We start from the raw sequence: 23,179 nt of genomic DNA, 5'->3' as shown, positions 1-23,179 counted from the left end.
GTCTTAATTTTTTTGTTGTGAGGTAGTCTTGGCATTTTTGTTCTCTTTAATGATTGGTGATTTACTTGACAATGTAGGGTCGTCGGCCACACGAGGAGAACTTGCCCCCAAAACAATCATAAAACGGGACAAGTGGGTAGAAATTTGTTTGAGGAATACGATGATTATGATCCAATTGGTACTCCCACCCCTTTTACACCGAAGCGTCCCAGGAATAATATGAGGCCATGTAAGATTCACCCTGTGAAGAGACGACTTTTTGTCACTAATGTGGATACGTCTCCAGTGCAGTTGAGCAAGGATGTTAATGACTTGCGTAGTTGCGATGCACAAGTTGTCCAAAATTCAGCGTTCACTGATGTGGATACGTCTCTAGGTAATTACTTTTATGGCATCTTTTCAGTTCAAATTATGTTCATTTTGTTTACATTTGCTTTGCAAATTTTATGTGTGGCTGCTTAATTCTAATTTGTTGATATGCCAAGATAGATTTTAGCTAGAACATTTAGATGTCATAACTGATTATGATGTTTACAACTTGATTATGGAAATAAATAATTTACGAACAGAAAATGACAAAAGAGTGTGTAATGACCAATATATCAAAATTCAATTTGTTATGATTTGAATCATAGATTTCAAGTGAACAAACCTTAACGACAATATAATTTGTTTCTGCAGGTGTTGCTGTGGGTAATAGTTGATATGATCGAGCGGGTGATATTGGAAGCTAAACTAAGATTTTTTTTAAATTTTTTTTTGAGGACTTAAATCTGTTAGTATTTTGTATAAATACTCTTAAATGATGGTTGATGGATATTTGTTTTGCTGTATGGAAGTTCATATTTTGTATGCACACTTCCTTTTTTCCTTGAAGAAAGAATTTTGTAAGGAATTATCATTCACCAAACGAGGTTGTAAGAAATCCTACACTGCCTTGCAATAGTAACTTGCTTTTCAATATTGTTGATCTTCCGTCCAGGTTCATCAAAAGACACTTCAAGATGTATATATGTGTGTGGTTTTAATATCGTTGATGGATGAATTCTTTAAGATGTATATATGTGTAAGGTTTTAATATAAATTTTAGACCACAGTTGCACTAGCAAAGGCTATAAAGCCATTTTGTTTAGTGTTTTTGCTCATTTTCGAAGCAAATGCACAACAGCAAGTGCATATAGAAAATTGAAGGTCATTATTCGATCGTTTTTTCCCATAAAATATTCTCTTGAAAATGGCCAAACTGTCATTTGGTATCACACACTGTATTGTTCTAATTTATAGAAGTAGCTGCCTCTGCCATTCTTGACAGCAGATTTTGCGAAGTATCTGAATTTACTCTTGACTGGGAATTTTTTAAATGTGTTTTTGTTATCCATATTTTATCTCTTTTACGTTTATTTTAGGTATGGGATACATATAATTATTTTGTGAAGTGATTGAGATAATATAGCCACGGAAAATTAGAGAAGCCTGAATTGTGATATCTTTTTTGGTTCTTGAATTTGTTAAGGAAAGGAAAAAGTTAATTTTAAAAAAAAAATGAGAAGCAAAAATTTCTTACTGGGGTTTGGTTGGGCTGGGTTTAGGGTTGCTAACGAATTGAAATTTATTATTAATATAAGTATTATTATATATTTTAATAATAATTTTGTATTTTTTTAATTTTACTAAGTAAATTAATTTAAATTTAATTCATTTTTAAGTTCGAGTTTGAACTTGGCTCGTTTATGTAATTGAGCGAGCTCGAGTTCAACAAATATTTGACGAGCTGAGCTTGAGTTCGATTTTTGAAGCTCGACTAAAACTTGCTCAAGCTCGAGTTCGACTAATTCTTAATAAACGAGCTTAAACATTGAAAATTTTGATTCGGTTCGTTTGCAACCTAGTTGGGTTTCAAGGAAGAATGCATAGGAATTTTTCAAAACATTATTTTTCTTGCATGGTTCCTAGAGAAAAATGAATAGACACAAGCTAAAACACTTTGGTATTGTTTTATTTTAATGTTTTGTATTCTTGAAAATAGAAAAAACGAAAACGAACAACATTTTTTTTTTTTTGAAGTATACTTTTTATAAGAAACTTTAATGTTGTTATTTGAAATTTTCAAAACTGTTTTTGCATAATAGTAAAAATGATTAGTTTTATTTTTGAAATCATGAAAAATAAACGCCGCCCAATGTCCTACCCTAACGGTACTATGACGTCACTATGATATTTAGCGACGCTTTTGAAACGCCGTCATAGATATTTATACATTTTAAAAATCCAACCGTTGGGGCTGAGATATAGGGACGTTTAAAAAATGCTGCCATAGCCTTTTCTTTTCTTTTTAATTGTGCTAAGCTTGACATTTAAATATAGCGATAGATATTTATACCTGTCATAAACGATTATTAAGAACTAATAATTGATGTATATTAAATTAATAAATAAACTAAAGCTTGAAAGCAAAATTCATGTTCAAATTACAAATTAAAAAAAAAAATGCATTGCATACCCAAGAATAGAAACAATTCATGTTCAAATTTTAAATACATCAATTAAAATCAAAGTCGTCTTTGTTCGCTCCCACAACCTTATCCACTATCTTTCCTTCTTTCAGGATCACAAAAGTCGTATAGCCTCTACTTCCATTTCAATTCACCCCTAGCTCTGAGTTCTGCACAAGGTAGCACACTTGAGAATATAATTTTATAACAAAGGTTGAGTTATAAACTCAAAGTTCACGAGTTTAAGAAATGCGATAACGTCATTGATTGTACGAACTTATGAAAAATAAAAAAGAATAGAGCATCACTAGCTTTATATTGTGCGATATCACCAACAATAGGAGCTGAATTATGCTTGTATATCACAAGATCAAGTAACAAGCGAGCCCTATGCAAATAGTCAAACTACATGCCAAAAGTAGTGAGTACGTAAAAACATCACACATTATAAAATTAGTCTTCATAAAACATAAGATACTGATAAGTGGACAGTTGGGTATAAATGTAAGTACCTTGATTACACCTGAAGGCAAAGGTTTCCCTTGCATATATTTGATGACGAAAAGACCACAATCATAGCTATAGGAATGAGTGTAGTTGTAACAATAGAGTCAACGAACTTAGAGATTATAACATTAATGCTTATTTAAAAATCAAGAACGATAATGTAGTGTATTACTTGTTGTCTTGGCGTGGCATGTCTTCCAACCATTGAAATGCAAACGAACTAACATCTTGAACGTAATCTTCTCCATGCGCATATTGAAGCAGCTTATGCAATGATTGTACCTGTTGGTGGTAGGTAGTAAGGTACATGATCAAGAAACAAAAAAGTGGATACAAGTGGGGTATCATAATGGTTATTCTATTACCAATAATGTAGCTTGATTTTTTCGATCCTCATCGGTGCCAATACATCTGCTGGAGTCGAATAGATAGGCAACCCGTTTTTCCATGTTTACATTCAAGCACAACCAGTGGTTTTCTCTATGGTTGAAGGGCATGTAAATCTAAAAATATAGCGTCGAATGTACATGCAAAAAATAAATAAATACATAACATGGATCAAATGTTATTGTGCATGGTAAATTTGGAAATTGGGTAATAGTAGTATTTTATCATGTTACCTCCTCACAAGCATGAAGGGGGCCAGTGTATCTGTAAATTCCAAAATAATCTTCTACTATATCTTTCATTGTGTCATCAGAAGGTTGACACAAAATCTTTTGCTGCATATTCAATTTTAACATATAAATAACTTGTGCCTAAATAAAAAAAGTCTTTAGGTATGGCTAATACTTACCGATACATGGGTCGGAAAGTACCAAACCTTGTGATCCTTATTTGGAAACTTTTTCCTTTGTTTATTTGTCAATTTCACAACAATGAGATTTATAATCTGCAGTGCAAAATATATGAAATTTATGAATAGGCAAAGTAAAGTAACTTGGATGATGGAATGGTAGCAAATAAAATAGGAGAAGGAGAAAAGTCTTACACACGAGGATATCCATTGATATGGTTTCAAGGACCACAATTCCTTCCGCGTGGCAGATTATACTTCCACGTAGTGCAGTTTCATTCGTACAAGATATTCCCTAGCACATGGATAACTATGTGAGTTAGAAGGTATAGTACTTCATACATAACAAGTTAAAGGTAGTCAAATTGTACCCTTCTGAAAGAGATTCATCAAATGCATATCGTAGAACGAGACTGTCATAGTCATTTAATGGGTCTGGCAAAGGCACGGATGACTTGTAAAGGTATTGAGAAGAATAGTGCATAAAACAAATCAAGCTTGGTTAGTGTATGTTCATGAAGATGGTTAGTGTATGTTAGCGCAAAATAACCACATATACAAAAAATACTATAATAGTTAGTTCCAAACCTTTGGGATTTCAGGAACAACATTACCCCCAAGTTGATCAAGTAAATTATCAAATAGCTGATACAAGTAAAAGAAAAGTAAGAAACAAGCACTATTTGTTACACATATATCAAATATGTTTTGAGACACAATCATTTAGTTTACTTCATCGAGATTGTCATGAATATTATTGTCAATGTTGTTGTCAGTTGACGATGGCTTCAACTGTGGTCTTTTCTTCTTTACATCAAATTTCACAAAAGGTGTACGCAACCACTGACTGGCTTTGCAATTCTGGGTCCCTCGAGTCTGAGGACCACGAACAACACTACATGATGATGACATTGTTACAGCATTCATTTCGACTGCCTTTGTATCGCTCTTTTTTGCGCGCAATCTCCCCTTTTGTGGAATAGAAAGTTGTTCATTATTTAATGCTTTCCCACCAACTAATTTGGCTCGTTTCTTTGCAACTGCCTTTGCATTTGGTGGTGTGAGGATTGGTTTTGTTTTTCTCAAATGCAAAGTTTCCATTGGTTTTTTGTCATTCATATTCCTTATCTCATCCTCATCTACAAACTTCGGGGAATTGGCTGCAACCTTTTCGATACCACTATCATCGAGACCAACCATTTCAATGTCAATTCGATGCTCCTCATGTAGTTTTCTTGGTGGTGTTTTAACATTTCCACCATCAACTGGAATGCATCGTTCTAACAACTCAAGAATTTGACCAACTTGGTTCTCCATTTTGACCAGTCGCTGCTCCGCAAGTAGTTTGGTTGGTGGTGTTTTAACTTGTTCTCCATCAACTGGCATGTGTTTTTCTAACAACTCAAGAATTTTTTCAACTTGATTCTCCACTTTGGTTAGACGTTTGTCATCCTCATCTTGCCTTGTGTCCTTGTGGCCTTGGACCAAAAAGGCATGAATTTCAATGACTTGTTTCTCAACTTTAGCCAATCGGGAGTCATCATTCTTGTCAATTCTTCCCTGGCTAAGAGTTACTGCATTGGACTTTTCACCAATGTTAGGCAAAGCCACCTATTCACAGATATACAATAACTTGTTAATGTCACAGGTGTAATGTAAATTGAGCTATAATTATAAAAAGTCATGTGTTGTAAATATTTACATCAACATTTAAATATCCTCCCAAAGCTTTAATTTGATTCAAACCCTGCTTAATTTCTGAATTGCCCCAATAGGATAAGCGAGGAATGGAGTTGGAAGTAGCCACCAACTCCCTTTTGCGAGCAAATTGTTCCAAGTAAAATAACTACATGGGGAAAAAAATCAAAAAAAGAAGTCATTTTAATGTGTGTTAGACAATATACAATAAAAAATAATAGATGAAATAATTACACATCAAGGGGAAGTACCATTAGAAGAAGCAAACAGCCGCACATAGCAGACCGCTCTTTGACCTTGGCAATGGCAATGCGGTCGACAAGAAAATCAAGGGTGTGCTTTGCCCAATTGAATTGACTGATGGACTCAACATTTTTAACCATGTTAATGAATGATTGGTGTACGCCTGCCTTTGTGGTGGGGCACAAGAGGGCTCTAATGATGTATGAGACAAATTTCCTTTTAAATTCAGTTCCAGCATCTTTTGTTTCAAGCAGATAAGATTTCAAAGATGTGAGCGGAACAAATTTATTCTTCATCGCAATTTCATCACATAGGTTTGTAATTTCATCTACGGACTCTGTTAACTTCACAGGTAGACCATTGGAAGGTAATCCCATCAACTCATGAACATCTTCTACGGTGAGAAGCATTCGAAGACCGTGGACATTCAATGAATGAGTTGAAGGATCAAAGTTCTGAACTAACCAATGACACAAGTCATGATCTATGTGCGTGCACCTAAGGCTTAGGATGCCATGAAACCCCATATCACTCACTGCTTGTTGTTGTGCTTTGTCCAACCTTCTAATAATCTTACAAATTGATGTAAGCTCAATTCGGGTTTGAATTTTTACTTTTGGAGGCTTTTGTTGGTCCACAGTTTTTAATTGGGCATATTGTTCAGATTGCAGCTTTCCCATTTGTATATACTTATTTTTTTCTTCTTCAGGAAGTTGATTCCATTTGTCCCCAATATCCTACATTACATGCATAAAATCATATGAACAATTACATACAAGCTTACAAGTACAAAAGGAATACTACAAACAACAAGAATACGTTGCACTTACCTTCACGTCTACTTTCATTTGGGTTTTTTTTAACTCCATTGATTGTTCTTGGCTATAAACATATGAAAATGAATATAAGAATTCGTATAATGGAAAATATATAACTACATACAAATAGATATTAACGAAATACCAAAAGAAAATGAATGGAGTGATCGGGCGCTTTGGAGGATCAGTCGGCTTATCCATTAGGCTTCAATCAGAATTCCTTGTAAAGAAAGACAAGAAAAATAAACTCATAATATCTTTGATTAGGAAAAAAAACAAACAAACAAAAATCTTAAAGGTTATAGTACATTCATCAAATGCACGACATGCACACATGAATGGATTTGTTTTATAATAATGTAGTTAACAAAGACTATGTTTCCAATGTAAAAAGGAAAGACACTAAAAAAAATTCTAATCATAAACAAAAAATGATACCCCAGTAGCTTAGGTCACATTAGCATAAAAAATAGATTAAAGAAGTTAATTTTTTTGGACAAAATTTGCAATTTGGTAAGGAAATTTTTTGTCGCAAAAAGGAGCCAAATATTTTGGCACCATACGAATTGATAATAAAAACGACATTGTTTTTTATTTTATTTTTGGGACTATTGTAGAAAAAAAAATAAAAAACGATGTCATGGTTATGTATAGCTCCTTTGCTCCTTCAAGTCTCACTTTAGGTATACAGTCAGAAGGTTGAATATCTTTATTAACTGGTTTTACTTGCTTTGGTTTTAGCTATGTTGTGGTTCACTTTCCCATATTTTATCTTGCTAATTTTTTTTTTATTCTCTGCATGGGTTTGGGGATGGCTTGAACCACATAAAGCACTTGAAAATTATAAATGTTTAGGAAAGCAATTTGTTGGGATTCTGATATTGTGCAGTTTGTTTGGATGGGTCTCCCCCGGCTTACCATCTTGATAAGGGGTTTGGAGCAGGAATTAACAATTGGTTGGTTCATTTTGAGGTTGGTCCTTCATTTACCATTTTGTTTTACAATAAAAAAATGATTTGTTTGTTGTTAAGAAGATGATTGAAAAGAAAAATAAGAATTGTGAAATCATATAAGATACCCAATTTTCTGCAGTTTTATTGGAAATTGAATTGAGAACTGATTTTGATTTTTTTGAAATGCCAATTTTCTAGTGTATTTAGGACATGAAAATGTAGTCTGATAAGGGGAGGGGAAAATGTAATCTCTATTACACCCTTTGTTACTTGTCACTAAGTAGATTGATGGTGGAAGGAAATGAAGTTTGTACAAAGTGCTTACAATCCCTCCAGATATAAATGTAGAATATACATCTTTTATCTATCTATTTGGGATGATACAGTAGGAGCTTGAAATGTAGATTTAATGAATTTGGATCCATACCTGTTATATTAGCAACCTATATATATGTTTGCATATAAAATTTACTAAAATTAAAAACCGAAGAAAAAAATGGGAGCCAAACAGGGGTAGTTAATATCAATATGCTTCAAGAATTATATAGAAGCTTAGCTTCAAGGATTATATACTGTCTTATACCAGTATAGAGAACTAATTATAGAAGTATAGTAGTCTGTTGAATATTTTCTAAACTAACCGAGCAGGATGTCGAGCAGCCGAAGTGATGTCGTAGCCGGAGTGAACAACGGTAAGAGTGGTCAGAGTGATCCACGGGAGCTCTGATGAAGGCAAAAGCTGAGAGAGGAAAAAAAAATTCAAGAAGAAGTTAATAATACTTTTCCATATATCTATAGATTGGTCTGTGCAGAAGTTAAAAAATTCAAGAAGAAGTTTAGCTTATTTTATGTTTGAATTCAAGTAAAAGAAAAGAAAAGAAAAGAAACAAAGTGCATGTACTTAGAAGCTCAGCCTCAGTTTCTGCATTGAAGCAATAGGTGATTTTCCTATCTCAGAAATTGTGGTAAGAGAGTTGCTCGGATTATAAAGGAAGGGTTGAGATTGAATTGCCGTATTGTGAGTCCTTGCATAGAATGAATATAGACAACATTTTGATATTTATAAATATAATAAACATGTAGTATTACTAAATAATAAAAGGCTTATCTTAGGACGAACTGGAAAATTGAAACATTTAAAGTTTGACTTCTTTTGGCGTTCTATCCGTCTTAATTGATACGTGTAATTTGTAGGTAATTACCGGTATATAAGATTTACTACTTGGTAAGGTTCCAAAAAATAAAAAAATAAAAATCCCATTTCCTCTATCTCTTGACACCTTGCTTAAATCCAAAGACTATCACATTCATTACACACAAATCTCAAAAAATGAGATGAAGCAATCACAATCTCTCTCTCTCTCTCTCTCTCTCTCTCTCTCTCTCTCTCTCTCTCTCATATTCTTGAAATGTCAATTGGCATGGGAGTTGTGTATCTAATTATACTATCTCTGTTTCTTGGATCAACCAATATTGTGAAAGCTGCTGCTGCTCTACCGTGTGATGACGACAGATGCAAAACTGGATCATGCAACAGCACTGGCTACTGTATTTGCAATCTTCCAGACCCTTCCACCATTTTAGATGGTGATCGACCTTTCCAAGGGTAAATCTAACTTGCCTGATTCATTCAAACTCATATATATATATATATGGTTTTCAATGGAAGTTTTCATACAACACTTAAATCGTTCTTGTGCTAGACACCATTATAAGAAAATATTGAAATTCTTTAGCAAGATTTAAAAAAATAAATAAATAAATGGAAGAAGAAGAAAAAGAAACAAGTAATGCTACGAACACAATTTTTTCATAGAAAAATGTACAACATGTAGTATTGCCAACATTACGTTTATTCTAGTATAATTTCATCTAGAATGAATGCAGTGCTGCCAACACTATATTTTGTGCAATTTTTGAAACTATTTCTCAATTTATAACCATATGATTTTCAATGGAAGTTTTCATACCAACTTGAATCATTAATGTACCAAACACCAATATAAGAAAATCTTGAAATTCTTGAACAAGCACTTTTTTGGTATGATATATAATTAATAATGTTATAAACATAAATTTGTCATACAAAAGTATATTGAAAAAATGCGGCCTATATCACATTCATTCTAATAGAGTGTGACTCCTTTCAAAATAAATGTCATACTATCAGTATTAATATTGCATTTATTTTGATAGAATGTGACTCTATCCAAAATAAATGTAGTGTTGTCAGTATTGTATTTTATTAGTTTTTTTTTTAAAGAAAGAATTTTGTCTCTATACTTGATGCTCATTGTTTTTTAGTTGATTAGATTCATGGAATTGAAACATCATGGAACTTCTTGTGTTCTATTGTTTTGATTAACAGGGGGAGGTTTTGTGATGAGGAAATGACAATGTGTGATGGGACTAACTCATTTTGGTATGGAAATGGAGGGACTTGCGAGGAGATAGTGCAGGGTGAGAGTTATAAATGCCAGTGCCAAACAGGGCATAGTGGAGAGCACTGTGAGCTTGCAGGGGCACCATGTGGTGACATTTTCTGTTTCCATGGAGGTGCATGTTTGGTTGAGAATGATGTCTGTGACTGTCCCACTGATTAGAAAGGAAGCATTAATTGCTCTCTCCCAACCACAACCCAAATAGGTCCTTGTTTCTCTGCCTTCTCTATCATTTGTTACGAATTTAATTTTTTTTAAGTTGTGTTTGAATTTTAAATTTTGAAAAGACTTGAGAAGAGAATAGAAAAGAGAAAAGAAATTTAAAACTTATATTTAATTGGCATTTCACTTTTTTATTTTTTCACTATACAACAATTTTCAAGATTCTTGTGTTTTGAGATTTTTACGAAATTATTCAAAAGATTAAGGACTAAAAAATACTACTGATATAAAATAAATCACATAATGATATACAAATACTCACATGTTTATGGATCTCACACAAAATGGGAGCCACAAACATGCGAGTGTCTATCCATCATGCATTAGTAACGTTTTTAAAATTAGAACGAAAATGTATGTTATTATTATATATTAAAATGTTATGATTTGTTTTTCATGGACATTAATTACAAACCATTGCAGATTCTACAACAAATTCAATTTGGTTGCACCAAGAAGAAAGCAACAGTGATGTAAATGTAAGTATATATGAGGCATACATAAACATACCATGAATTTGCAAGAAATAAAAGGATTTGTGCAAAGATTTGTAAATGAAAAGAAAAAAAAAATCTTCACAAAAAAAAAAGAAAAAAAAAAGGGATTTGTGAATGAAATAGAGAATGAATTTTTTCACAAAAATCTCTTCCTTATTCTTTTCTCTCAACAAATTGCTTCACAAATTCAAAATCCAAAAATAGTCCAAAATGCACAAAGACCCCAAAGAGATAACTAAAGCATGCACAAAAGATTTGCCATGACTGCCAAAAAAACTTCAATATTGTCGAAATTTTAAAATTGACAATAATATTTTTTAATTAATTTATTTATTTATTGTCAGACTCTTCCATCATACCTTTGATTTCAACACACTCACGCACATCTTCTGTGTGTGTGTGGCTAACGAGAAAGCAGAGGAAAATACAAAAGAAAGGAAAATTGAAAACCCCAACCCATAAAACACCATAAAATCTGCAAACCGTATAACTCAATAAGCATTCAAGATCCAATAAAATCTGCACAAACCATCATAACTCAAATCTGCACACACCATAATAACTCAAAAATAAAATCTGCACACACTAAAATCTGCACACCATAATAAAATCTGCATAACTCAAACCATATAACTCAAAAACACAAAAACAGAGCAAGGAAGACAGATGTTACACTGAGAGAGTGGTGGTCCCGACGCCAACGTGTGTAGTGATTACTTTCATTTTAAGACTCAAACATGGTTAATTATTTGCAGCGAACTATTTGTGAAACATAATCGTTGGTGATTTTTGATTGTTTAGAGATAACTACTTTTACCTAGATTTCTATACTCTTCACAATTTCTGTCAAACATAGAGACAAGTCACAATTCGAATTAGAGTGTAACCAGATGGGTACATTTTGAAACAGTACATTGCTGAACTGTGATAATGATGCATCATTTTTAGTGTTACTTTAATGGCTATTGTGTGGATATTGTGAGAGAGAGGAAACATATTCAATGCAACGGTGATAAACACTTAGTATCACCATCCGATGACATGTTACCGTCTAGAGCACCGTGTATATGTTGCGGTTACTAAATTAGTATGAAAGATGTAATATCTTAAAAGTGGGGTTTACTATCCATATGTAATTGTATCATTAGTTGGTGATGGCACGTGCCAATAGAGCAAAATGGAAATCTAACCACATATGCATGCCCACATACTGCCACTAATCACTATGTGCATGTACTTTAGCCTTTGGGAGTCCTCACCAAAACCAATATAATAGATCACATTGTTAGATTCTCATTTTATTTTCAATTTCTTCTCCATCCTCACATCAATCCAATCACACAATTGGTTTTGGTTCGATTTTCGCTAGAACCTGTCAAATTACTGAAAAGATTTTCTCTTTGCATTAAAACATGTTATGAAAAAGTTAGTGCAATAGCATAATCTTTCTGTACCTTTGAAGATCTTTACTAGACAAACTATGATGGGCAGTTTAAGGTCATTACCAGGACCATAGGGGTATGAGGGTTGTAAATTTAATTCAATCAAACTAAGTAGCATGGACATGGAGGGAAGCCATGTTCATATCAGACATGTAATGGGGACTAACACTTCTTAAACACTTCTAAAAATGTATCCATCATAACTCAAATCTGCACACACCATAATAACTCAAAAATAAAATCTGCACACACTAAAACCTGCACACCATAATAAAATCTGCATAACTCAAACCATAAAACTCAAAAACACAAAAACAGAGCAAGGAAGACAGATGTTACACTGAGAGAGTGGTGGTCCCGACGCCAACGGGGCTGGTGGTCTTCGGCAATGGCTGAAGCTCCAGCTATGGTAGAAGAGAGGAGGGAGGAGAAGAGAAGAGCAAGAGCAAGAGCACGACCCAGAGAGGGAGGCCAACTAGCTTCGGGACTGTTGGACTTCTGACTTTGCTCTGTTGGGTTTGGTAACCTGGTACACGACTGAGAGAGTGGTGGTCCCGACGCCAACGGGGCTGGTGGTCTTCGGCAATGGCTGAAGCTCCAGCTATGGTGGAAGAGAGAAGGGAGGAGAAGAGAAGAGCAAGAGCAAGAGCACGACCCAGAGAGGGAGGCCAACTGGCTTCGAGACTGTTGGACTTCTGACTTTGCTCTGTTGGGTTTGGTAACCTGTTACACCGGTTGCCTAACTTAAGAGAAAAATTATTTAATAACTTAGTTATGACCTGGTTATGAAGTAATATGGTATAAATAAATAATTAAATATAACTAAGTTATGAGTTAATATGGTGATAGTTATGACTAATATGGTACAGGTTATGATATAAAATCATATAAGTTCATAACTAAATGTATGGTACACCAAAATGTACCATAGCATCACCAGCTATTGTGATACCATGAAGAAACAGAAGCCTAGCATGAATACAGTGGGCTATTCCATTTTACAATTTTCTATATATACACGTTCGGTGATTTTTCCAATTAACAAATGCGAAGCAGAGAACTCGTATAGTGGGAAAATTAATCTAATACAAATTATTATGAATCTATTTGTCTAATTTCATGAGAAACATATAAATTGTTTTAAGATTGTTGTGCAAATTACATAATTAAATAAAACCAAACTGATTCGTATTTAATAAATTAAATTACATATCAAGAAATTATAATACTCCCTCCGTCCCAAAATAATAGTTCTTTTTAAGAAATCTTTTTTTTTTTTTGGTAGTATAATTATTGCGCTTTAAAAATATTGATTTTGCAAAATTACCCTTTGATAGTATATTTTTTGGGGAATATCAATTGTCATAATTGTACTTTTTGTGTTGTTAATAAATTTAAAAGAAGGACAAAATATGAAATTCATATTATTTTAGTCCTTGATTTTTGAAAATGAACTAATATTTTGGAAAAATAAAAAATGGAATAAAGGACAAATATTTTAGGATGAAGGGAGTACTAAACAACATGATGAACAAAAATATATATCAAACTAAAAGATTAAAATAAGACAAGGGAGCAAACCGAAACCTGTGTGATATCACAGTCTCCTCAAAACAGATTCACCACCTCACCATGGGTGCTGGAGGTATGTCGGCATCTGTCTCCCAAAATAGGATGGTTGGAACCCGCTAACGTAGATGTACTTTCTGTTTAGCTCCGGTGAACTAACAATGGTAGCACTCTCTCACATAGAAAGAATAATCTAAGAGCAAACTGACTATAATCTGAGAGCCAAAAATTCTGTCTTGACAACCAAAGAAGTTAGTCTCTATTTATACACAAGGAGGGGTAGAGGAGGAGCCACCCAGCCATGAAGGCTGGCAACATATTTAGTCAAAACTAATGGGACAATTAGTGTATAAGTTATACACTCTATATACACATGTGTATATATCTGCAGGCACCTAACAGACGTGACCCAAAAAAGAATAGGTTGATGGGCCACCAATCTAGCCTAGCCCAAACGTAAAATCCAAGAGGCGGCCTGGGCGGGCGAGCCCCGCGCATGTAGCAAGTTTTGCAAAACCAATTTGGGCCATAGTTTTGGACCATAGTTTTGGCCCAAACCCATCCTTGAAGCATCCATAACTCCCTTCCTTCGGAAAATTTGGATGGCCCAAATGGCTCATGCCCTTATCCAAAACATGGGATTTTAATACCCATCAATAATTTCCTCTACAATCAATGTAGGATATGTAGTTACACACTATTTCCAATACCTCATTCACGAGGCCAACTTTATGAAACAATTTTTAATTCAATTCTTAATAGTTTTTTGTCATTCTTTTTGTGATGTAAAGATCTTGTGATGTAGGACAAAATTTTAAGAATTTTTATATTTTTAGTTTTATTTTTTTGATATGTTATTTTATTAGAATTCTTGTAATTTAGTATAAATATTTAGAATTATTAGGTTTCTTAATTTGTTTTGATTTTGATTTTCTAATTTCTTAGGTTTCTTGTTTTTCAAGAATTAGATTAGTTTATTGTTTCTTAATTTGAGTTTTCTTAGTGTCCAAGAATACTTGGTTTCCAAGGTTTACATTATTATAAATAGCTATGTAAGCCTCATGGCAAAAACAACTTTTATTCAACTTTTATTCAATAATATTAAGATATTTTCTCTTCCTGTGGATTTAAAATTCTATTTTTCTAGTGGATTCAAAAGCCCCTTTTCATCTACTAGAACAATATCTAGTCCCCATGTATTCCACTGCGTCAAGTGATATCAGAGCATGGATTCGCCTAGCTCAATGACACAAGACAATGGAGAACACACAATCCCTATTGGCATTGATCATAGGGTGGTGTAGCAGGTCCGCGAGGGACCCCGCTACAGTTCGGACTCGATTTGTGTCACGGTTCTTAATCTGAACCAAAGAGTCCATATCTGGCAAATCATTTTGAGAAAACAGATTTTTGAAAGAAGTGCCAAACATGGACTGCTTTGCCAGATACAGAGACGCCACCTAAATATTTTATTTTGAGGGAATTTAGGAAACCCTGACTCGGTGCCAAAGGCCACGTGTCCGTCATCACCAAAGTTGCCTCGGCTCGGGAACTTGGGTACGATTGGGGAAGGTCAGCTATGAGCACCCCCTCTCGCCCGATCCGAAGATCGGCCTTTACTAACCATGATATCCAATTTTGAAAACGTTATGCGTTCTTATTCTGGTTATTAGCCTAAATTTACTATGTTATGCGCACAGCAGACAAGTATAGACCAAATCGCCTAAATTGGAACAAAACATTTCATGTTTGTTTCGGAAATGGTTTACTACTCACAAGTAGGCTAAAATGCAGGTTTTGCCACCCTCAAGTGGGCTTTAGAAAAAAATGATTTTGCCACTATCTAGTGGGCTTAAAACTCACAGTTTTAATGCATTATTCCAATTTAAGTGATTCCACCTCCATCCACAGGCATTCAAGCAGTTATATCACATAAGCAGCTAGCCTCATGGTAATCATGCTATCATGGCAACATTCACACGCATGCAAGGATGCTAAAGCAAAAGAACTTACAGAGTACTCCAAGCCAAAACAGAAACTAGTTAGTAATCATATGCATGATCCTAGTTCATGTTAAGATGGCTAATGCAACACATGCAAAATGCAACTAAGATAGGCTCGGCTAATCTACAATGACATGTGAAATGCTACAACTAACACGTATTCAATTTGAAATTAAAATACAAATGCAGTTAGAGTGATACGCCGAGCCCGATGCATGTAAGACAAATGTGTGGATGCACGCATGCATAGCATAAGGTATGCTAATTTAAATATGTCCTAGTCTACCATCATAAGCGGGTAAATAAAAGGGAGAAAGAAGTGGGGGTTGGAAGACATGCACACACGCACCCACACTTATTACACAATTGCCCTCACTCGGAGGGTCCAAATAAATATTACAGTCCGAATAAATAATACTAAATTAATTATTACAAAATTTGTAATCTAATTAACAAACTAAATGCAAGGAGAAGATGGCCGCAGCCCCCGCCTCGGGATGCGTGAATGATGCATGCTCGGATTTATCTTGCCCCGAAAGCCCGTACCATACCACTGCTGCCTCTGTTTACACTGCCCTGCTTCTCTGAAAACTGCCAAAATCCTGGGACAAGTTCCCTGAACCCTGTAGGACACCATCGGCTGAAGGGGATACCCACCGGCCATGGAACTTATCCATCGGCTGGGGTTTCATATTATCGGCCACCAATCCATGGACGGTCGGCACTCTACAGTGCCGGTTGGCAAAAAATCCTTGTAGAAATTGGTTTTTGACAGCAACAAGGACAGACAGTGTATGGCATGGAATTTCAAGCAAATGTATGCGTGGGCACACTCCCTATCATGCAAGGGACTCAAGGGAGCATGACCCTCGACCCTCGAGCCATCAATCATGCATTTTGATGCGTGATGGCCTAAGGAGCCAACGTTGCAATTCAATGAAAATGCATGCAACATATAAATGAATACCAAAACCCTATCATGCCAAAGTCAAGGGCCTCGGTGACCGAGAGTTGAGACACGTTACATCACTTGTAGTATGAACACTTCTCCCCCCCTCCTCTCACTTGGTTTGACACCCCAAACCAAGCAATGCAATGCATGTTATGCAAACATGGCTCGAAAATGCAACATATCACTAAAATGCAAAGCATGCCAAATGTAATGCAACATATCATGGCAAGCATGCAATGTTCCTAACATGCAATGCTACAATGCAACTCATCATGCAATGCTAATATGGTACAATACAAGCATGCGATTAGAGGCAACAAGTCACGCATACAACCATGTCCGAGAAGGGACTTAGACTGAAATGGGAGGCCTCAAACACCCCCCAAAACAGTGGCCAAAAGTGTCTCAAGTGATGGACAAAATGCACTACAAGCATGCAAGTCAAGAGGAGCCCAAGGCTAAGGCATAACAACAGGGCACTCCACTACCACTAACCCAAACAAGCATGGCATGAACTATACAACCCAAAAACAGAATTTTAGCATGCAAAATAGCTCCAAAACCCGCTGGTATGGCAGCCCTAAAATGACCCAAACACATAGGCATACACAATGCACATGTCAAGGCATGAAAACACAACACTTCAAGGCATTGAAAGAGACACAAAGGACAATGTAAGACCACATTATATGGACTGGAATATGATCTCAACTAATGCCAAATGATGATAATAGGCCAAGCTAGGCATGTTAATGATCCATACACTCAAGGCTTATGATCCAAAATGCAAAGCAACTATATCAAGCATGCTAAACAAGACCAAATTAGTGGCCAACAGACCTCATGCATGACAAAATATGGTCAAGAACTTCACAAAGTGAAGCCAAAATATGAGAGCATGGTAGTCAAAAGTCATGATGCATTTCTAGGCACAAACAAGGGAATACAAAGCAAGTATGTTAAGCATGAAAAGGGCCACCAATCCGACCAAAAACAGAGATAACATGTGACCTAAATAGCACCAAAAACATATGATATGGAGCCAAAAACAACCAAGCATATATGCTACCCTTATGAGCCCAAAACATGCACAAATGAGACACAAAGGGAGAAGGGTGTCCCTCCCCTATACAAGACTTCAAACCATCTTCTTCACCACTGAAAATCCACTGGATTTCAATGGTGAGAAGGCTAATACAACAAAGCAAATAAGGCTTAAAGAAAAAGACACCAAAAGGGGCCAAAAGAGACCTAAGAGGGGGATTTCGACCCCCAATGCCAAAACACCCTTAATGAAAGTTCTTAAGCATGAAAATATAAGACTTTTTTTAGTTATACACAAAGCTCAAATCAATATGCAAGATAGGTCAAAAGCCAATGCAAGATTGGGGAAAATAAAGCAAGAAACTCACCCTTGAAGAACACTTCAAGAACAGTTGGTCCAACCACTCTTTTCTGACCAAAATCAGTCCAAAACCTTAAGAATCAACCCTTAAAGTCTCTCAAACTCGAAGCAAGGTGTGGTAGTGTGTGTCTTAGTGCAAAACTAAGGTAAAAATGCACTTTTAGGCCACAAAACACACACAAGGGAGGAGAGAGAGTAAAATATAGAGAGAGAGGGTGTATATATCAGATATATATATATATGTATAAGCTCTGGTTTTTCTTTCAAAACCACCAACCCTTGACAATGGGAGAAGAGGGGTCCTTATATAGGCAAAGGGAAATGGTTTAAGCTTCTCAAAGAAGCTAAGTGAAAGGGGCAAAGGGGGCAAAGGAGTCAAGGCTTCTTGAGGAAGCTAGGACAGGAAGCTTGGCCAAAGGGTTCATCCTTCTAGAAGGAAAAGGGGTGCAAAGGCTCAAAACAGCCACTTCATTAACGGGGAGGAGTGTTGGTGCACTCCAGCTGGCACAGCTGGCATGCACCAAGTCTGAAGGGTGCAAGAGGGTCACACCGGCCAGCAAAAAAAGGTCACCGGCCAAAACAAAGTGTCGGTCGGCAAAATATAGTGTCGACCGGCCATTGGTTTTAAGAAACCACTACCGGTGGCACCAATAAACGGCCGGTGATACAAAGGGAAGGCCGATGGGGTGTGGGGATGGAAAACAAGCCATTCCCTGCCCCTCAAAGCAAAAGCACAAGTGTTTGGTGCAAAACCAGACACCGAAAAGTCGAGTCGAGAGATCCTGAGGCGAGGCGCGCAGCCGCGACCTCCGAGAACTCGAGACGAACACAAGCACGGATGATCACCGAGTGTTCCAACGGTGACGTCCAAGTCTTGAGGACGGTCAAAAATGGGGTGTCTACAGGTGGAAGCCATACGGGATGCGATTGAGGAGCATCAGCTAGAGGTGTATGAACTTCGCAATAAGTGTTGTAATCTACTTGCCGATTTAGGACTAATCGTCAACCAAACCTATAGTTGAAAGCAATTGGGCCGGAGGATTCATCCAAGGCCAACCTATTAGCTTACATTATTCTACACAAATTTCATATTTTAACAATTCAAGTTTTAAAAAAAAGATTTTCTTGATTGGTTGCTTGATTTTGAAAATTTCTTTGAATTCATGAAGATTGCTCATGAAAAGAAGGTTATATTTTCATCCTACAAACTTGATAAAAGTGCATTGAAGTGGTGGAATGGATTACAAGATTATCAAGCTTGCAAAGGTAAAGACAAAATTCATTCATGGTTAATAATGAAAAAGTTTTTAGCAACAAAATTCTACTTTCATGATCATGAAAATATATTGTCATATACAAATCAAGATACTTCCATGGAGTTGGTAAAAATTTTCAATAAAATTGTAGTTGCAAAAGAAAAGAATTTGCATCTAAATATTATTTGTTGTGAGATTATTTGTAAAGCTAATGAAGAAGATACAAAGTCTTGTTCAAGTGTTGATAATGCATCAACGCATGGTAATTTGAATATTGGTGAGAAAGTTTTATAAACAAATCATAAAAATATTGAAGAAGAAGGAGATCTGATTGAGTCCAATAACAAAGAGAAAATAGAAGAAGAGATAATACAACCACTGTGTGCAACAAAGAAATTGGTAGATGCTACACTTGATATTCCAAGGTTGATAATTGAAGGATCAATTGAATCTGGGTTGGTGCAACATCAAGAGAGTATGCAAATTCTACATAAAGTAAATTTGGTTGATTTTCTTGGTGTGAAGCAATTTAATTTGATTTTCAATGCTTCTCTAATTGATCTTGTCAACTAGTTAGAGCATATAGAAAATAACTTTCAGAAATTAGACTTCTCTGCATATAATTTTTGGAAGATGGATAAACAACTGAAGTATTCCAAGTATCTTTTTATTTGGCATGGACGATGGCAGATCTCTAATATGAACTCGATGACGAGTTCTTTCAAAGAAGATAAGCCTGATGTAGGACAAGATTTTAAGAATTTTTATATTTTTAGTTTTAATATTTTTGATATATTATTTTATTAGAATTCTTGTAATTTAGTATAAATATTTTAGAATTATTAGGTTTCTTAATTTGTTTTGATTTTGTTTTTCTAATTTCTTAGGTTTCCTATTTTCCAAGAATTAGATTAGTTTATTATTTCCTAATTTGAGTTTTCTTGGTGTCTAAGAATACTTGGTCTCTACAGTTTACATTATTATAAATAGCTATACAAGCCTCATGGCAAAGACAACTTTTATTCCATAATATTAAGATATTTTCTCTTCCTTGTGAATTCAAGGTTCTATTTTTCTTGGGAGCTTTTTCCATAAATCCATCTTTAATTACTTATGTTCCATCAAATTCATATTCTTTTTGACAATTCCATTAGGTCCTATTTGAGATAAGAAGACCAAAATACCCTTTTTATCTACTTATGTTCTATTTAGTTCATATTATTTTCTTATGTTTCAATAAGTCCTATGGGTGACATAATTACCAAAATACTCTTAATGTGAATGTTCACACCGTCAATGTGAATGTTCATATCGTCAATGTGTAGGGGCCCGGCCCATGTACAATGTGAATATTCACATTAACATGTTAACATTCACATTGATAGGAGTGTAAAATTAGCCTGCGGCCTGTGGGTGGCCCGGGGTGAGCCCGGTCCGGCCCGTGACAATGTGAATATTCACATTGACATATTAACATTCACATTGACAGGACTGTAAAATTGGCCCGCGGCCTGTGGGCGGCCCGAAGACCGCCCGTTGCCGGGGCGGGCCCTGTGACGCCCCAAATTTTGATAATATAATACAACGATGCACCGGGGTTTAACTAGAGGGTACACATCATTTTTAAGCACAAAATGCAAATAATTACACTAAAATAAAATATTAATAACAGTTACAGATAAAATTCTTCAAGTCTTTAAATATATATCGGTTCCTTGATACAAAAAGATTATCCAAAATACAGGAAATATACAATCTAATTTCTAAGGCAGCCACGGTTCCACAAAGCTTTTAGGGATTCTGTTCTTGGTGTAAAACTCGCCTTCACCTGGCATAAAACGCCATGAGCTTGGAATGCCCAGTAAACACACACACCCCGACCCTTTTCCCATTCCAAATACACAAGAACATAACGGCATGATCATAACATACAATGAAAGCAATAATTAAGCAGAGCTTATAATTAAATTTCAGTTCTCACGAATAATAGTCAATTTTAGTTAGTTCTAGGCAACTCCTCGCGGAATGCCGTTCCTACCCAACCACTAACTCTGGCCACAGGCAATTCTGACTCCCCCTTGGTTAATACAATACCAATGCGTCGCTTACCGCATAACCACCAGTGCGTCGCTTACTGCACAATTACCAATGATGCCCACGCACCTAGGTTACATACCCAAGTGGTGACATCACGGTCTGCCCCAAGGAAACGGGCTTCCAGGGATACTCTCCCTGTGTGAGACCCTCACTGCCACCCTTATGCCTCTCATTTCCGTTAAGCAGCCAGAATACCTCTCGTGCCATGTTAGGGTTCGGAAACACACCTGCACAAGAATTCACCAAAATGGAATACATTCCACTATATCATACTCTTGAATCCATCGTTCATTATCTCATAAAATTAAATACAATGATCGCAACCCATTACCATCCCATTTGATTTCCCCTCTATTAAGTGCATTATGTTCTCAATTATAGCAAAGCATGGTCAATATAATTACGAATCCAAACTAAACAACAAGTAATTTATTCATGGTAAAGAAAATTTACAATTTATCATAGATTACATATCGAGACTAAAACATTCAAGAAACATAGAGTATAAGAGTTGCAAACCAAATAAGAGCATATTAACACAAATTTCCAGATTTGAACTAGTTCGAAAACAACTATGAAAAAAATAGTTTTATTGGCCCTAAAGATCTGGCCTCATGTGAGTTTGTAGATAAATAAGTCTAGTTTCAAACTCAATTTACGAAAGTAGGATAGGTATTTTATATTTTAAGATAATTCAGAATTACCAAGATCTGTCCAGATTCGTTGATCGTTACGCAAATTGGTTTCTCTCTCAAACCCCTCACTCTCTTGAGTTAAAACAAATTTTAGTTAAAATATAACACCAAGATTAAGATTTTGACATAAAATTGGGCTCAATATTATTTTTCTGGAATTTTCTAAAAATAGATAAAGTTGACTATTTTTCTGGTTCTATGAGTAACAAACTTAGAAAAATTGTTTAGGTTATAAAAACGCATCCTTAGGACCTACAAAAATTACCACATACTCTAGGCATACCAAATATTGTACCATAAAAACAGATTTTGAGTTTATGGAGTTTTGATAGGAAAATAAATTCAAGAGAGGGAAAAGATTTGCTGCTAGAAAATTAAGAAAGAAAGAGAAGCACACCATTTCTTGATTAATACACCTTTATACAAGAGTGTAGGCCTAGACTACAACAAATATATACAAATAGCATGTATTAGGAGGGGAAAAACAAGTGGTAAGAGAACTTGAGAGAAGAGATGTTGTATATTTACCTTTGTAGTACAAGACTAACACAATTCTTCCTTTTCTTCTCCTCTTCTCTCTCACTCTCTCCCTCTCTCTTTTTTTTTTTCCAAGATCACTCTCTCTCACTCCTCTAGTGAATGGCTGAAAATGTATATAATGAGGGGGGAGAAGTGTGCATATATATATATATATAGAGAGAGAGAGAGAGAGAGAGAAAAGATTGGGACGGTTTCTTAGGGACCAAGTTTTATAAGTGCAAATTGTCAAAGTTGTCATTATAGCCCTTTTCATCCATCACATGGTCAATAACTTGGACTCCAAGACATATATATATATATATATATATATAAGATATTTTTATTTATAAACATAATGTAATAGCCACAAGTACATTAATTAATAAAATATTACAATTAAGGGTTGGAATGAAATAAAATAAAAGTATATAGGGACCAAGTCTAAATTTATGAAACCTTGATGTATGTTATTAATATACTAACATTAGAAAATAGTTAAAATAATAAATTCGAGTCCCATTAAATTAAAGCGCAAACAAATGTGATAAACCGAGCAAAAACGGCATTACTGGAA

The 23,179-nt window shown here is 35.3% G+C and overlaps 2 protein-coding genes and 1 long non-coding RNA gene across 3 annotated transcripts; all 3 read right to left on the bottom strand.

The window, feature by feature from the left end:
• Window positions 1-2,726: 2,726 nt before the first annotated feature.
• On the bottom strand, window positions 2,727-3,977 carry LOC145795842 (uncharacterized). The gene is made up of 6 exons (XM_082880767.1): window positions 3,796-3,977; window positions 3,620-3,721; window positions 3,365-3,502; window positions 3,172-3,281; window positions 3,005-3,071; window positions 2,727-2,897 (listed from the first exon to the last, which is right to left on the bottom strand). Exons 2-6 carry the CDS (start codon window positions 3,686-3,688, stop codon window positions 2,727-2,729), a joined length of 555 nt encoding a protein of 184 aa, XP_082736893.1. The 5' UTR covers window positions 3,689-3,721; window positions 3,796-3,977.
• A 70-nt stretch (window positions 3,978-4,047) lies between these two features.
• Window positions 4,048-5,317, bottom strand: LOC145795841 (uncharacterized). Its single transcript, XM_082880766.1, has 4 exons — window positions 4,528-5,317; window positions 4,384-4,440; window positions 4,167-4,249; window positions 4,048-4,090 (listed from the first exon to the last, which is right to left on the bottom strand). The coding sequence occupies exons 1-4, from the start codon at window positions 5,179-5,181 to the stop codon at window positions 4,048-4,050; spliced, it is 837 nt and encodes a 278-aa protein (XP_082736892.1). The 5' UTR covers window positions 5,182-5,317.
• A 1,055-nt stretch (window positions 5,318-6,372) lies between these two features.
• Window positions 6,373-7,041, bottom strand: LOC145794668 (uncharacterized). Its single transcript, XR_014334598.1, has 3 exons — window positions 6,700-7,041; window positions 6,567-6,618; window positions 6,373-6,473 (listed from the first exon to the last, which is right to left on the bottom strand). It is a non-coding gene; the product is annotated as an uncharacterized LOC145794668 (long non-coding RNA).
• Window positions 7,042-23,179: the final 16,138 nt, after the last annotated feature.

This window comes from Camellia sinensis, chromosome 7 (assembly GCF_055761805.1).
Source record: "Camellia sinensis isolate YWXY chromosome 7, ASM5576180v1, whole genome shotgun sequence".
In the NCBI taxonomy this organism is placed as follows: Eukaryota; Viridiplantae; Streptophyta; class Magnoliopsida; order Ericales; family Theaceae; genus Camellia; species Camellia sinensis.
The sequence above is the reverse complement of the archived record's forward strand: the minus strand, read 5'-3'. Positions and strand labels throughout refer to the sequence as shown.

Excerpts from the sequence above, each read along its gene's own strand:
- LOC145795842 (XM_082880767.1), bottom strand. The coding sequence starts at position 3,688 with ATGAAAGATATAGTAGAAGATTATTTTGGAATTTACAGATACACTGGC. Across the intron at positions 3,503-3,619 it reads CCCTTCATGCTTGTGAGGAG|ATTTACATGCCCTTCAACCA; the intron begins GTAACATGATAA and ends CTATATTTTTAG. Across the intron at positions 3,072-3,171 it reads ATGCCACGCCAAGACAACAA|CTATGATTGTGGTCTTTTCG; the intron begins GTAATACACTAC and ends TCATTCCTATAG.
- LOC145795841 (XM_082880766.1), bottom strand. The coding sequence starts at position 5,181 with ATGCCAGTTGATGGAGAACAAGTTAAAACACCACCAACCAAACTACTT. Across the intron at positions 4,441-4,527 it reads TTCATGACAATCTCGATGAA|CTATTTGATAATTTACTTGA; the intron begins GTAAACTAAATG and ends TACTTGTATCAG. Across the intron at positions 4,250-4,383 it reads TTGTTCCTGAAATCCCAAAG|TCATCCGTGCCTTTGCCAGA; the intron begins GTTTGGAACTAA and ends TACCTTTACAAG.